Genomic DNA, 16,965 nt, shown 5'->3' on the forward strand with positions numbered 1-16,965 from the left:
CTCATAGCCCACTGTACAGCGTACAGACAAGTTACCATTAAGTGTGTCTATCTGCGTTACCGTCAATGATCGACAAAAAGGCTCTAATAAAAGAGGCGTTTCTTTGAGTGTCTGCTCCTCTCTGTTACAATACTGATCGGCCTGCACCGTCACGTCTTTCGTTGCAGGGCGGGTTCTCATACGACGCCGTCGGCGACCTACCTTACACGATGCAGGTTATAAACGAGGCGCTTCGCCTTTATTCTCCAGTTGTCGCGTAAGTACCTCTGTGCGCTACAAACAGTACGAGATGCGAGAGAACGAGTCTATACATAAGGCAATTTTTTCGTGTAGTGCCTTATGTATTTATTAAACGGAGTTGAAACGGCTTGCAAAGCTTAAGAAATTGTTCTCAACAAGGAATTGATAGTGTCCCAGCAAAACTTAGCCAATGTGCGCTACACAGAAAGGCGCTACAAAGGTTCCTTTTACTGGTTCGTGACGAAAGTGAGAACATATTTTTTTTTTAACACCATCATACGATGCTGAAAGCAACGTTTTCGTCTACCTAGACAACTTAACCGCCTTCGCATGTTTGCTACAGTAAAAGCGGTTCTTACTATAGCAATCACTAGGATGAAAGAGTGAAACGGTGTGACGGGTTAACGTGTTAATGATGAACACTGATTTTTCTTTCAACTCGCGGTATTAGAATTGCTAAGTGCGTCACGAGAACTTTTCGCCGATCTGCGATGGTACAAGGGCCTAAATAGACCATATTACAGTATGCGGTCTCAACGGTTAACTGCAAGGATATGAATAAACCCCTTGCATAGAAAACGGTATGAATGCGACTTTATATCATGCGTGGTTATTTCACAAATTCACTTCGAAGTTGTTGTTGGAAAATATTGAAGGTATGTGCTATAAGATTTCGTACGAGGCACGAAGTACGCGGAAAGTGTATCATTTGCCCCAAGTACAAAAGGAGAGTCAAAAGATTCAGGAAGCAGGTTCGTTCAGATGCAGTCAGAGGAACTCATTAGGCTTAAAGCAAGGCTACCAAGTGGAGACGGGTGAAAATAGATGTGTGCAGACATGAACCACATTTATGTCACAGCAATTCTTCCTGTGGCAACATGGCACCCATCATTTTACCAACCTACCTAAAATACCGCCTATGTACTTACGTGACCTTACCTAACCCGAACTTACCTCAACCTTTTTTTGTTCCTCTTACATATCCTCCCCGCCATGCAATTTGCCCTTCCCTTACATTGCATTACCCTACCTTACTAGCCCCTCCCTTACCCTGCCTACATACCCGATCTGACCACAGCTTAGCCTATTTTACCTTATGTAACCTTACTGGAATGCACCACCCTACCTTTCTTTACCTTGCTCTGCATTACCCTACCTTGCGTCACGCTCCCTAACCCCACCTATCTACCAGTTTGTCTGTCATTGTGTCGATGTGCATGCACAACGTAATTGATGTGCTCGACGTGCAGTATACGATAAACCACGACAGTGTTAAGAGAATTTGTTTGTAAAAGTAGGGTTGTTTTCGTCCCTCTTGCAAACGCATCTGCTGTAAAGGCAGCCTTCAAAGACCTGATAGTTTCGTTGGCTGTCACGCAGAGAAATGTAAACGAAATCTACCTTGAGTTTACAAGGACGTTGGCAAAAAGCGGGCCGGTATGCGTGTACACGACACTCGGACCTTCCAAGTTAACCCGCGCGAACTAATTTATCTTCCAAAACAAATGTTCACCCTCCTTCTTTCGACAGGTTCACATCAAGACAAGCTGCCTGTGATTACAGCTACAAGGACATGATCCTGCCAAAAGGGCTCAGCATAATGGCCTGCACCCAACAGATACACATGGACCCCCGCTACTGGGACAGACCGGAAGAATTCGATCCTGAAAGGCAAGAGTGTCACTATTACGAAGATTCCACACCGAGCGGGCCAATTGCCTTAAGCATCTGGCAACATCCAAGCCCTATCGTTGTTTACGTTCGTCCTGAATGAGCTTTCTCACATTCTTTCTCGTCCGGCGATGGAGCACGATAAGCTTGTGCAGCGACTGTAATGTGCCACATGACTACAGCGAAAACATGAAACTCAACACACACGCTCTTACTTTCAACTAAATTGAGCGACATGCTACATGCCTTAAGTAGTGGTAATTTATTCTTGCATAGACTACTTCACAACACATCCCCTATTCAGATCTTATTCTTGCAGCATTTAGTCAAAGAAGAATGCTACTCTCATACTGTTACGTATATAATAAGCAATCACATGCCAGTCAATCTTTCATTCTCATGTTAATGCAGGAGCGAGTGAAAGCTACGGTTACTTTGCATGTCGTGCTGCCTCAGCAATGGCAGCCTCAAGGCGGATATCTGCCGTCTGAAGCTGCACCATTCTGCGTTATGATTATTTGTGGTGTTTATGTACTGTCACGATTGTTTCTTCGGCCTTGTCGATAATCTTTTACAAGTGGCAAATATCTTGATGACATTCGGCTCAATGATTTCAGGTGCTAAATGTGTAAGTGTATCCTCAAAGTGCGACCGTCATTGTCCTGAATATTTGTTTTGCCTGTGCGATCTTGTGCTTTGTTCCTTTTACATGTTGATATTATTCTAAAGTAATACGTGTTTTGATGGGATGTCGCTGAGTACTGCAGTCTCAAACTGCAACTTAGTGTAACATGGGAAACGAGAAAGCGTGAAGATTGCTGCGTAGAGTATATGTGATGTTTATCGCATCTTGTGTGTTTCATTTGTAGTTTTTATCATCTTTGTCATGTTATATATTTATGACATTTCGCTAACGACTACCGACTCAAAGTGTGGCATAGTATAACATGGAAAGCGAGGCAGAACTTTCCTTAATGCGCGAGGCTTTGTGCACTGAGTATCTGTTGTGTTTATCTGATTTTTTTTTTTTATGTGCGTCTGATTTAGGTTAGTGCCGATATGTGACGTGCAATGTGCACACGTTCGTCGTGTGGAAAAGAGCAGCCGGCACAATCTTTTTTTAGTGAACACATAATTCTAATCATTTGTTATCAATAGAAAGCACTTATATGTGTTACCCTACACGTGACCAGATTATCGATCTGACCACATTACTGCTCCGAACCCTGCAGGTTCTCTCCCGAACAGAGAGCGTCCCGGGATCCGCTGGCATTTCAGCCTTTCGGAATAGGCCCCCGCAACTGCGTTGGCATGAAGTTGGCGCAGCTCGTGGTGGCGCTCATTGTTGCCAAGCTGGTGCATCGTTTCCGGCTGCACTTGGGCTCCAGACACGAAAATGTAAGTGAAGCGCCTGGCTTGTGCTTTGCACACGCACGATATTCGGACGCCATTAATCAGTCTGTAAGAAAATGGACATACTAAATGGCGTAGCAATAAACCCCTCCAAAAAAGAAATGTGAACTGCGCTTCCGCGATGGCAAAGCGACCACTGCGAGAAGGCGCTATATGCTCCATTTCACACTTAGTGCGCAACGCTGTGGAATCTAGACGAGAAGTTCGGTCGTCAAAGTGTATCATTCCGCGCGCTTCGTGGTCAGAACGTACTATCGTGGGCATTGCACAATTCCGCCATGCGGAGGAAATTGGTAATGGCGGCATTTTTTGAGCCAATTAGAGAGGCCTAGAGGGCAGCTGCAAGGTCCATGATTGGCTCGAATTACCGCCGTTACCAATTTTGACAACACGGCACAATTTGGCAACGCCCGCAATAGTACCACGTGATCTCGCGGCCACACTTGCTCGTGCGAGCAGCGCGAACCGGCGCGTCAGGCTGCCACGACGGGCTGCTAATGAAAAAAAAAGCCGAGAAGGAACGAAAACGCAAAATTATTCCAAACAACCTGTTAACGGCCGCGTATAACCCAGTTTGTTCATATTTACGGATTGAAGCTCTTTTTTAATTAGCACTGAGCCTAAATAAACACAAGTTTCACATAACTGCTGGCAAACTGCTGGTGCACCAGCGCCTGCGTATGTTTCTTTTTATGTGTGCTTGAACGTGTCAGTTTTAGTGCGGTGCTTCAATTTAAAAAAAAACGAAAAAAAACATCCGCCTATTTCTGGTTGCGAACGCAGCTACTGTAAGAAGTCTTGCTAGCTTTCACTGTGGTGCACGCCATGTATGAAAGCAAGGAAATACGAAAAAAAAAACGAAAGAACGTGGGCGGCGGCACCACGCAATTCGCACAGAACATTGATGTGACCGTAAGGAAAAAAAAGGGGGCCTAGAACAATCAGCCCGGTTTCCGAAAAAACTTCTTTTCTATTAGTCTACTATACGGGGGAGGGGGGGGGGGCGGCTTGTCTTCAACTTGTTTCAATGCACGGTACGTCTCTGTCGGCGTTTTGACGTAACAATAACCCACTGCGAGCTTCGAGTACAAGAGGGCAAACATTTTTGTCCCACTTCTTACTCAATATGTCGCTCAAATTTCGATCAACTGCGGAGAAAACGCGTTGCAAATATGCTGGCTCTTCTCCTGCATCACTACAGCAGCTTTCGATCATCTTGCTAGCCAGGCACCTATTTATGAAGTAACCAAAGGGGCCTGTTGAATCAACGATACGATCTATAAACGTTGGCGATCTAGGGAAGAAAGAAAGAGAGAGAGAAACGAGCAAAAACGAGAAATCACTTTGACGTAAAGTGTCACCCACCGATGGTGCATAGACTGCACGTTTATTTTTGTTTGTTTGTTAAAATTCTTCTTTCCGGCGTCACCGCAAGCTGTTCCCTGCACGCGACTCCCTAAGTTCTTGCGCTTGGATAATCGCTAAACCTTTAATTTGCATATTTCAAGTTCATAAAGCTTTAATGTACCACACAATCTCTGCGAAAATGTAGCTATCAGCTCATTCGTGGCACGCTAAATATGAGAATGCTTTAGTAACCCTGGTAAATCGGCGTATTCGTAAGTCGCAACGTTTGTGGCGATTTATTTACATTTATCAGCGACACCTACTTTCACGAAGTTCTTTCCCCGTGCATGCCTTCCTTACCGCTTTAATATTTGACAGCCCGCACTCTCTCGCTCTCTCCCTATATATATATATATATATATATATATATATATATATATATATATATATATATATATCATTAGTGTCATTGAAATTCTAGTCATTTGCACAAAAAGTGCTATGCAGGGCGCGCGGGCTAGGCACTTTTATTCCCGCGTTTTTTAACCTGTGCCCCTACAAAACCGAGTGTTCCGTAAAAAAAATTGCTGATTAATATAAACATCGAACATCACATATAATCAAGCATACGACTATTTACTAGTCAACTTCGTAGTTAACTTCCTTGTGACAGTAACATTTGTAAGATCCGTTGACTAGTGCACCAGTTAGTTCACAGGTCCTCGATGCTAAAAATGGTTGATGTTTTGCTTTCTCTTTTTCTCTCCTTCTTATTGCAGGGCGAATTGGAGATGAAGACGCAATCCATCATAGCTTCGCCTAAAATAGGCGTCTGGATCAGAGTTGAGAAGATACGGTAGGTGCGCATCGACGATGACCAGGATACGCGCGACGTGTGGTCAACATTTCATTTGTAAATAAACGAAACGTACTCACTTACAAGCTCCCTATTCCCGTATCGCGAACACGTGCAACGCAAATGCCGGAATCTGTGAGCTTATCGAAAAGCTAATGAAACTGCTTTCGACTGAATTTAAACTGATACCAGGGCCGTGGAAGCCGTAGCAGAAGCCACAGGACCTATAGGAGCCTCTCCATTGGAGCTGGACTGCTTTTGTATAACGACAATTCCGAGAGTACTAATTAAGGCAAAGTAGCTGCAGTTCTATGTAACCACAGTTTACTATCCGTGGATTGTTTGTAACCACCCTGCTTTGCTGACGTTACAAAATGTGTCTCTTTCTTCGCTAAGTGTTCATTTGATTGCGTATTTGGCCGTGTGTGTGTGTGTGTGTGTACGTAAAACATCTTTATTTTGGGCCACAGTCATTTCACAGTTTTCATCAAAGGACTTTGATGAGGCAAACTCTGATTCACTCGAAAGATGCGGCGCTCGTTTGATCACTGCACAATCTAATCGTGGCGCTTCAACTTTCTGAAAGAAGTAGGTATACAGGCCACGTGATTTGGGCATGGCAGCCATCTTGTCATTCTCAGACTACTAAACCAAAAAAAGAAAGAGGTAAATCAGAAGAGAGCCCACTTGGGACTCTCAAATCGAGAGTAGTAGAGCAAGCCAACTTTTTACAACACGTTTCCTTTTTTTTCTCTCTCGCTCTCCTTTGGCTACCAATTTCGTGAACTACAGTGATTACACTATTGTATAGCTGAACGCTGTTTCCATTACCGAAGTTATCGGTGCAACACGGATCATGTTTCCTATCACTTTTTCAGCTGCACTTACGTTTTACTTTTCGTTCCAATCACTGACGTCATTTGACCCCGAGCTCCAGATAAGCTCGGGCGTCCTTAACGTTTTTTAATGTTCTCGTCCCGTCCGTATATGGCTTCTGTTCCTTGCTTTTGTTGCGAGTCACCGGAGGAAAAAAGAAAATAATGCTGCGTTTGGTGAAAGAAATCTTCGCCCTCCTGCTCATAATGCGACGATGCTCAGGAGTTGAACAAAGCTTAGCAGGATTACGTTTCAACGATTAACACGACGGCGTACTATTGGAAAGTTAAGCTATCCGGAAATAAAATTGTGAAGGGGGTGAGAGAGGATTGGCACGTTGATTACGACGTTACCTCCTGCACCACACACACGGCGGGTTCTTGCTTTATCTTTTTTTTTTTTTTGGCACCAACCATTTAATCTTTAATGCAACTCTATACGTCACGCGCACGTGTCGTTTCACGACAGTACTTCCGCTCCACAAAGCGCAAAGGCTGTGCAGTTACTGCTCTACCCTTCGCGATCAGGGGATCGTATGTCAGTTCGGCGTAATTACGGCGATTAAGTTCTTCGAGGTTCGGTTCACAAATCAGTTGTGGATGACGCAATATGGCTAATGGATGACGTCAACGCGAGCTTTATTCAGCTCAAAGAGCGTCGCTCGTCTCAAGATGGTAATGTTCGAACGTAACAGTTATGACTCAATAGCATTAAAAGGTAACAGTAATAGGTCACTCCACGTGGGATAATACTCTCAAGCAACGTGCTGTCGGGCCGTATATGCCGTCGACAGGACACCTTTGATGACGTGAATGAGTAGTGAAGTTCAGGCTTTTGAGGTCGCCAGAACCCGAGATGAATAAATGGCGCGTTTGGGGATCAGGGATAACTAATCCTAATGGTCCGCTAATGGTCCTGCTTCTATTGTAGTCGCGGGTCATGCCTGAGCCTTCGTTTGTACGGCAGTATAGACTATATTAAACATAGAGAGACAGAGAGAGAGAGAGAGAGAGTGCATGCACTATAGTAGCTGCTGTATTAATTATTAAAAACCACGAAGCTTTCACGAGTCTTGCGTTGCTGATAGAAAGGTCGTGGATTCGATCACGTCGAATCCGGTGCGCTTCACCTGCACCGACACCGAAAAAGGGCCAATAAAAAAGCTACTTCAGATTCTATTTCGTCGTTTCTATGCGTTCGCTGACATGCTATGTAGCAAATTATGTTCACTTTCATCTTGTCTTGGGGTGCTGATAGATGCTGATAGCACAGAGTAATAGAGAGATAGCCTAGAGTAAGCGTAAGGAATGGACACTGTGGTAGGCGCCTGCGGCCGATGATTTAGTGGCATCCCCTTTGAAACAAGGCTGTGGTAAATAGTCACCAAACCTGTTTGATTTAATCAAGTATGTTATACGCGTTTTTTTTATCAGGCATTCAAAGCCATCATTACCAGAGCAGTCAAGATGGCGGGTAACTCTCCCATCGTCGTGACGGGAGATTCAATCTCCCGTTTCACGCTTGGAAATACCCGTACAATACGGCCAAGGGAAGGGCTTATCGGCTTATGTGGCTTATGGCAGGAGACTAACGACTTCGGCTTCGCCCTCGTAACCGATCCGTAATTTCCGACCAGACAAGGCACATCCACCCGCAGAGACTCCACACCAGACCTCTTTTTCACGAGGAACGTAGACTCTACCAAGCAGTTCAATCTCATGATGGACCTCGGTAGCGACCATTACATAACCTCAACCATCTTCGAAGTTGCTCAAAAAAAGCTACGTTCACTCATCCTACCAGACTGGCACAATTCCATAACGTCAGGCGAAAACGCGCATCCCGTGGTGAGAAGCCAGATAGCATTGAGCAATGGGCTGAATCAATCCAACAGGATGTCAGGGATTCCACCAAAACGATTCGGACAGACTTGCAGACGGACAAGATGGACAGCCGGCTCGCACACCTGTTAGTGGCAAAGCAAACACTCCTCAACAGGTGGAAGGGGCAGCGCCTCAACCGCCGACTCAGAAAAAAAATATTTCGGCCATAAACAAGCAGATTGAAGAACACTGCCGAACAGACTCCAGGCAGCAACGGGACAATCTGTGTAACTCGATCGACTGCGAGATGAGAATGGGGGGGAGGGGGGGGGGGGGGGGGGCAAGCGTAACCTCCTCAAGCATCTCCTCGACGAGACCAACACCAGGTCCAACCAAGGAAATAATTTGGCAAGAACGCTCCACGAGACCACGAAAGCCTCGACAGAAGGCGAGGTCATGGACAGATTGATCAGGAAATACCTTCCGACAAAGACGAGCGACAACGTCTAGTACCTGGCGTATTGTGGAAGGCCAAACTCTACCCGTGACGAGCCGTTTAGGATCGAAGATATCAGAAGAGCTCTGCACGACTTTGTTGGCAGGTTTGTGCCAGGTTCCGGCGGGGTTACAAACAAGGCCCTTAGGCACCTCGAGGACGAGTCAATCGAATTCGTCGCCGACGAAATCAATCGAGTATGGAGAGAAGGTGCGCTCCCGGAGCAGTGGTAGACTGCGCAAATCATCCTCATACCCAGACCTGGCAAACCCCCGAGCTTGGACAACCTGCAGCCCCTATCTCCCTCGACCTGTGTGGCGAAGGTTGAAGGGCACGCCGTACACAACAGAATCTGGGAATTTATTGAGGACAACCAATGATTCCCCTACAACATAGTGGGTTTCGGACCCGGCCTCTCCACTCAGGGCTCCATGAAGCTCATCAAGACTCAGATATTGTACAAGAACACCCGGGACACGAGAGCCATCCTCTCGCTTTATCTCGAAAGAGCATTCGACAATACTCTACACTAGTTCATTCTCGACTCAATCACGAACCTCGACCTGGCATTGTGCTTCCACTCCTTCGTCAGGTCCTTCTTCGAAGGGCGACATGCCCTGCTCAAGGCCGGATAGATCGAATCAGATCAAATCAAACTGAGCCACAGGGGCACGCCGCAGCGGTCCGTCATATCTCCGATATTATTCAACATCGCGATGATGGGACTGTACTAGAATCTGACCAAGATTCACAACATAGGACACACCATATATGCCGACGATATAACAATGTGGTACACTGGGGGCAGCGACGGGCAGGTCGAAACCGCCCTCCAAGAGACCATCGATTGCACAGAATCTTTCCTAAAAAACACGGACCTCAGATGCTCACCGAGAAAATTGGAGCTACTCCTGTTCAGGCTCAACAGGTGGGGTCCCAAGCCAAACGATTGGAAACCCCAAGCCGAAAGCAGCATATCGCTGCACACAAAGAACGGTGAAACCCTTCCCAGGGTTGAGTCGATGCACATCCTCGCCATGACTGTGGAGTTGTCTGGCTCCAACAACGAGACAGTCCTCCGGCTCACCAAGAAGACGGATAGCGCCATCGGCCTGATCAGAAGGGTCGCCAATGAACATAACGGCCTGTGCGAGGACTACCTGGTCAGGCTCATTCGTGCTTTCCTACTCTGCCACTTAACCTACGCCACAGCAATGCATCACTGGCAAAGGTCAGAACGAGCTAAACTGAGTGCCTGCATTTGGAAAGGCATCAAAAGCACCCTGAGGCTCCCACTCTATACGCACACAGAGCGGCTCCTCCAGCTGGGTATGCACAACTTGATAGAGGAGATCGCGGAGGACCAACAGAGTGAGCAGATCGCCAGATTCTCGGGAACGACGGACGGTAGGCAATTACTCGCTGACATAGGCATTCCACAAATGACGATCTATAGCAGCTACTGTGGCCTCCCCAGGAATAAACGAGAACAAATCACTGTCTGCCTCGCTCCGCGCAATGTACACCCCCAGCACAACGTCGGAAGAAGACCAGCCAGAACCTTGGCCCTTCTTCGCAAGGCCAAAGAGAACCCTGACGAGAACTGTTTTGTCGACACCGCCCGCTACGAAGATAGTCGAAGGTACACGGCCGTCTCAGCTGACCACGCGGGAACAATCGTCAACGCGGCCTCGGTCGAATGCGCCTCCTCAGGGGCGACCGAGCAAGTTGCCATAGCCATCGCGTTACTCAACGGACAACGTCCAAATCTTTTTAGCGACTCCCGAGCTGCCGTCCGAGCCTTCTTCATCGGCTCCATCACCAAGGAAGCCCGCTGTGCTCTCCAGGACAAAGTGATCACCCCACATCCGATAACGTGGTTTCCAGCACACATGGGATCCTTCGAAGAATGGCTGATCAACCTAAATAAGCTGGCTCACTCCATGGCACGAGGTCCAACGTTTTGTGCCCATGGAGAATCCCCCCAGCCCACGAGACCCTACAACCGAGATTCTCCCACCACGTACAACGAGGCCACGCAACACTTTTGCCTTAATAGGAGGGTCTATCCGCTCCCACACAAAAAACTCACCAAAGCCAGACAATCACCCTCATAGTTTTGCAGACAGGGATACACCCCAACCCATTTTTATTACACTCGATCTATCCAGACAAGTATACTAGCAATACCTGTCCTCAGTCCGGCGATTTAGCTCACTTAGAACATATGCTCTGCCGATGCCCCTAGTTACGACGCACAGATCAAGCTGACCAGTCAAGATGGAATACCTCACTGCGAAGCCCCGACTACGGGGACCAAACCTGGGCTATCCAGTGAGCCCACGATGAGGCGGCCAGCCGTCCAAACGTGGGAGCGGCCCGCTGCGCGATAATCGCGTATCTCAAGACTCACAATAAAGTTTTTCCATCCATCCATCCATCCATCCATGCTTTATATGCTTTTTCCCCTTCAAAACCGACTTTGTACCACTAGCTAGGACTGGAAGACATCCGGTCGTATCGATCTCCTCCCTGCTTTTTTCCCCACCAATACTGTAAACGTCACTTGCTTATCTCGACTGTTGATGGGTTGACGCTTCCATACACTTTAAACCCAAGCGCTTCTGGAAGGTATACGTTACCTACGGTTCTCACTGAGTGAATAATTTCACATTTCATTCGGATGTGCTGAGTGGTCTCCGGATTTCTGCTGCAGCATACGCATGACTCATCTAGTTCCGAATGTTTCTCCCGGTATGTTTTTGTCCTTAGGCACCTCCTTCAGCCTCACCTTGCAAGGCACTGCCCTTCGTGTTATCGTACAGGTTTTCTCTTCTAATATTTTTCTTCTCATTCTTGTAAATCTTCACAGTCTTTTTCCTTTCCATTCTTTGCGCCCAAGTAACCGTCCCTTTCTCTCACTTTCTTTCTGACGACTCTTGGTTGTCTATTTACAGTTTCAATTACCCTGTACTTGGTTGCGAACTTTCTTGACCCCTTACTCCATTCTCCGCCCACGCTTTTCGAGTTCAGATATTTCTGCCCTTTAGCTGGCCATTCATTTTCATCCATATTTCCGAGCTTTTCTTCAAAACTAATTTCGCTCTGCGCTTCTCTGGATTCTAATGTGGCCCAACCCGTATCACCCTGCAGTGCCTCATTTGTGGTTTTATCGTGGGCTCCCGAAGCCAACCGGCCTACAGATCTTTGGTCAACTTAGAAGCCCGACAAGACGTCAGATTCTCAGCACTGAATGGCATCTGCGAACGGTAGCGCTGGCACCATTACTTCTTTGCATACTCCGCGCACCACCTCATACTTATTCTGGCTCCACTATGTTCCGTGTTTTATTATTGCATCACTGCGCCTACCCTTTACTTTCAGATTCTCTTGGTGAGTGCTTGAGACTTTCCTTCGTTTATGTATTCGTATGTGGTATTTATATGAATTGATTATGGGTACGACATGCTGTTGAATTGGCACCACGTAATTACTGGTCTCATCATTATAGATAGTATTTCCCCTTTTCTCCGTGCTAAAATTGAGGCCTAGACTTGTCGCTGCATTGCCACTGCAGATATTCGCAAGTGTCAGCAGATCTCTTATTGTCCGTTAGTAGCACTATGTATTCCGCATACATCAGCCCACGGAGGCTCTGTTGCACCATCTGTCCATTACACACGTAAGATAAACCAAAACCTAATTCACTGTTTTCCAGTCGACTTTCTATGCATTTACCAGAAAGCGTTAACAACAATGGAGACGGAGGACATTGTTTCTTCCATCCTGCGTGCATTCGCACCACTGCATTCCCTTTTAGACGTTCCCATACAACTTCTACTCGGTTGTCTCTATACGTCGCCCTATATATAGCCGACTTTGGCACTCGGTGCACCTAGCGGAATCGGCAAAACGCGGCAGCCTCCAATATGATTGTGGCACGCTGCCAAATATCGGAGGCCATAATTTAATTTTCTTTTTTTGTGTGTGACCAGTAACCTTGCATTCATCATAGAGGGTTCTCATGCAGGCACTTGCACCGCTGTGTACATGCTGCGATGACGAGCCCACAAAGCTGTTGTTTCGCTTTATTAATTTTATTTAAATTCATATTCGTTATGTTTCAATCCTTAACTTAGCGCAACAATCATGTCAACTGTTAATGAGGAAATAGAACGCCACCGTTTGTTATATTGTACTCGTAATTCACACCAAAAGGAGTATCGTATCATGTTCCGTCAATATCAATCAACTTGCTGGACAGCCAAGAAAACGAAAGCAGCAGACAAAAAGTTTTTCTAGAAAGATTGAGAGAAAAGTGCCAGACACATGAAAGCGAGAAGAACCTGCGAAATGCAAGTAATGGAAAATACCCGGAAATAAGTGGCGTCATGGCCATAAGCTTTACACAAGCATAACAGACGCAAGACAAGTATTCAAATAATTAAAAGACGATTGCGCAAACAAGCCAGGAATTAATTTACGCAAAATGGGATTGTTCCATAAGGAATAAATATAACGGTGGTTCTTTCAGTTCTACGAAGCAGTGTGAATTAAGGTAGCAAAATTATGTTAATGGTTGCCTGGAAAAAAATGGCTGCATAAACAATTGGGCACGCACCAACATCATCGCCTCTAATGTGCAAACCAGTGAGTCCCCTATTAAAGAGCTGCGAGCTATTGGCCTATCACCCAATTAGGTACTTCGGATTTGCTGGGGGTCTTCACCTGCTGTCTTGGAAGCTTGCAATCCTTTTCTGATACATGGAAATTTGCCCTTGAATATACATGGTGTCTTTTGTAGAGTATTTTGGGGAAGGAAGAGATTCCTGTTATACGTAGAATTACGAAGGCGGTAGGTAAGCAATCTGCAGCCTTCAAAGCTCTTGAACGTAGGTGCTACGTGCTTTCGTGTAAGGCATGTACTTCTGATCAAACACGGCGACTGTTTCTGGTATTACTGCACGTCATAAAAAAAAATGGCTGTCAAGGAAGCGGTGCTATAAATGCTAACACACAAACTTTCTACGGTAATGAATCCATAAGCAATTAAAACTCGAAATAACGTCAATTCAAAACAAGTAACAGCGCTGGAGCGCACATGGCCTGCTACAGAGGTTGAGAGAGCACGCTTTTTTTGCCATACTGCAAATATTCCACGTATACGACTTAAGAATCAGCCATATTTCTTTTGCAAAACTGGCACATCATACTTTTTTTAGAAGCCATAGCACGCAACCTTCTTGAATAAATCAACCTAAAGCCATCTGCACCAAACGGCATGTCTTCAAATATCGCATTTCTTAACAAACCATTTAACTTTCATCTCTTTTCGAAATTCGCCGTTGTTCGAACCACGCCTTGCAGCTCGGATGCTGCCGTGTCACTGTCACCGCTGGCATCACCGCTCATTCTTACGAACGGTATAAAAAAAAATATGCAAGAATGCAAAATGAAATTGAACGACGCAAATGTGTAGCAGCTGTTTATGGCTTCAAGGCTGGAATGCCCCCCGCCCCCTCCGTCTCTCGTTCATGCGGCTAACAATGACACAACGAAATGTGAAAAGAATGCGTCTTTAACGACGTACAAAGAAACCTCCTGCGGCCCTACCATGAAACGGCGGCGAAGTAGCAGTGTCAGGCGCTGGAAGAAGAACCCAAAAACGATACTCTGGGTGCATTTCACAGAGTAACGACGTCGCAAGCCCGGCGACGGCGTTTGACTGGGCTTCGCACGTGCTGGATCGTGCCGCCTGTGAAGCTGCTAGCCATGGCATAGAGGAAGGCATTCAACAAGAGCGGCGCGAATTGACTGAAGCGCGCCAAGCGTATGGGACTAACACCTGAACCACAGTTCCGGCTTCGGTATTGCATGCGCACGCTTTGAACTCTGTAGCTTCTGCGCATTATGCAGGCAGCGCTGATAGGCGTGGCATTTATTTTTGCTTCTACAGCTCAACAGCACGCGGTCTTGGTGAGGAAATTTTTTGATTTAGTAAAATAAATATGACTGCGAGCGATCTCTACAGTCCTCCATCGAATCTGCGCAGCGTGCAATTTAATAAAGCGCAAGGCGCCTTCTGCAATGAGGAAGTGTTTTATTTTGCTCTATATAAAGGCTGGTTCCGCGCTTTCGGGACGTTCATCCAATGTTGTGGCACCAGGTAAGCAGCAGTAGTTCCCGTACGAAGCTCCACTGGAACGCGTAAGTAAAAAAAAGAGTATATTACAAGCATCTGTCATTTTGGTACTTACACCTTATAGGCAAACTCCGTGTAGAGGCTAAACGTGCGAAAGTGGTGAATGGGTGACCCTACACACAAAAAGAAATCAAGTCGCTTTAACGAACATGACGTAGAAAATACCCGACTTATCCCAAACACTATCACACATAAAACACGACGAAGACAACCGACTGCCTAGCAATCCTCCGTTCCCGGGCATTATTTGCCAGTCTTTAAAAGTACGAATGCATACATGACTGCCCGTTCTTGACCCAACTTGGCCTCAGCCGACGTAATGGTACGAACGTATACAGAAATGGCCGCAACAAAAAGTCCCTGCCAGACACTCGCAGAATGCCATCTACTCACACTCATGGCAAATGCGTGGGTGCCAAGCCTGTTTTCAGCCATTCAGAAGATGGAATGGTCGAGTTACAATTTACCGGCTTTTGAGCTACTCGGCGTTATCTTTTGCGCGTTCTGCCACCGCAAGCAACACACTACCGTGTTATCACTCTTGGCAATCGCTCGTCGCCTTTTCGACAAGCGTGAGTACCGAAAGAAGGTATATGTTGTTGGGGCGGGGGGCAAGGGGGGGTCAAAAGATAGCTTCACAAACTTGTCCCACTAACATTCAGTACACGCGAAATTAACTGCGCCACCACACCACGTCCGAGCTGCTTTTCTTAACTATACGTCAAAACACTAGGCGCGGCCACTGTGTTTCAAAATGACCCCAATATAATAACCAAATTAGTTACAAGGGGGGGGGGGGGGGGGGGGAGAGAAAGCGCCCCAGACTTGTCCCAGTAAGATTCAGCACACGTGAAACTGCGTCACCACACAATGACAGAGTTGTTTTTCGCTTACTGTGTGACAACACTAGGTGCTGCTGCTGTGCTTCAAAATTACTTCAAATTAGTACCAAAATTAGTTACACTAAGGTGTATGCGGGGGGGGGGGGGGGGGAGGGGGCCTGAAGAAAGCGGCACAAACTTGCCCCAGTAGGATTCAATATACGCCAAACTAACTGCGTCATAACACAATGGCCGAGCTGCTTTCCGCTAACGGCGTCACAACGCCATGGGCCGACGTGCTTTAAAATTACCCAAAAAAGTAACGAAATTAGTTGCAATAATGCGGGGGATCAGAGAAAGCGCCGAAAACACGCCCCAGATATATTAGATTCAGTACACTCCAAATTAACTGGCCACAACGGCCCAGCTTTTTTTTTTTCCTAACAGCGTCCCAACTTCGGCGCCGAGTAAGTCTAAATTGCTTGAGATGCAGCGCAGACGACTTTCAAACAATAGTTCTCACCTTGCCGTAATCCAATACCGCGGGGGTGCCGTGGCGAAGTGCAGAAGGGACGCATTTTCTCCGGGAGCCCAAAAACCAGGCTACATCAAAAAATAAAGAAAAATTAAATGAAAAAGACGGGTCGCCGAACAGACGAGCGATCACGCTTGCAGACGGCCTCACTCGCTTCGGTGGCATGCCTCGCGTATGGCGCATGCATCGGCTGCGTGTGGCGTGTATTGTTTTATCGATAGGTGCCGCAAGTAGGTTGCAAAATGTAACTACTTTCATAGGCAGGCCTTTGTTTTATTCTTAGCCGGAAAGAATTAAAAAATATAAAACATTGTCTGCGAGTTCATTTGACTTCTTTTTTTTTCAATGCTCGCCTCAGCTAACGGATGCGGAGCGCACACTAAACTTGACGCGTTTCCTGCTGTCCGTTTTGGCCGAATGTCCCCGCTTGGGGCGAAGTCTTGTAAGGGCCCCGAAGGCGAACCGTTGACAGCGGGCCAGCTCCGCAAATTATGAATACGTCACGCATCTGTCAATCATGTTCAAAGCGAATCCGTCGTTGGCTAAGAGCGGAGCTGGTGAAGATGTTGTCCGTTTCGGTTCCGCTGCTGTGGCTTGGCTCGGCTCTTGGCTTGTGACCCTGGCTGCACGCGCCGGTCGCACGACTCCAGAGACACGCGGGCGTCACACGCGAGAGCGTTGGTTG

At 46.6% G+C, this 16,965-nt stretch overlaps 2 protein-coding genes across 5 annotated transcripts in view; one reads left to right on the top strand and one right to left on the bottom strand.

Moving 5' to 3' along the window:
• Positions 1-5,613, top strand: part of LOC126529209 (cytochrome P450 3A41-like) — a 62,362-nt gene extending 56,749 nt beyond the window's left edge. The window contains exons 11-14 of the mRNA XM_055069685.2: positions 168-256; positions 1,771-1,911; positions 3,144-3,309; positions 5,451-5,613. Coding sequence (XP_054925660.1) covers positions 168-256; positions 1,771-1,911; positions 3,144-3,309; positions 5,451-5,531 — 477 coding nt within the window. The 3' untranslated portion in view covers positions 5,532-5,613. The remainder of the gene's footprint in view (positions 1-167; positions 257-1,770; positions 1,912-3,143; positions 3,310-5,450) is intronic.
• Positions 1-16,486, bottom strand: part of LOC129384343 (uncharacterized) — an 85,155-nt gene extending 68,669 nt beyond the window's left edge. For 3 of the 4 annotated variants that reach the window (XR_008612075.1, XR_008612077.1, XR_008612076.1), the window contains exon 1: positions 16,269-16,486. Coding sequence is in view for 1 of the 4 variants with exons in the window: in XM_072289844.1 (XP_072145945.1) it covers positions 14,980-15,037; positions 16,269-16,323 (113 nt within the window). In the remaining 3 variants the exon portion in view is untranslated. Of the gene's footprint in view, positions 1-14,979; positions 15,038-16,268 lie in introns of all 4 variants that reach the window. The other variant, XM_072289844.1, reaches the window with a different exon arrangement.
• Positions 16,487-16,965: the final 479 nt, after the last annotated feature.

Source organism: Dermacentor andersoni, chromosome 8 (genome assembly GCF_023375885.2).
Source record: "Dermacentor andersoni chromosome 8, qqDerAnde1_hic_scaffold, whole genome shotgun sequence".
Classification (NCBI taxonomy): domain Eukaryota; kingdom Metazoa; phylum Arthropoda; class Arachnida; order Ixodida; family Ixodidae; genus Dermacentor; species Dermacentor andersoni.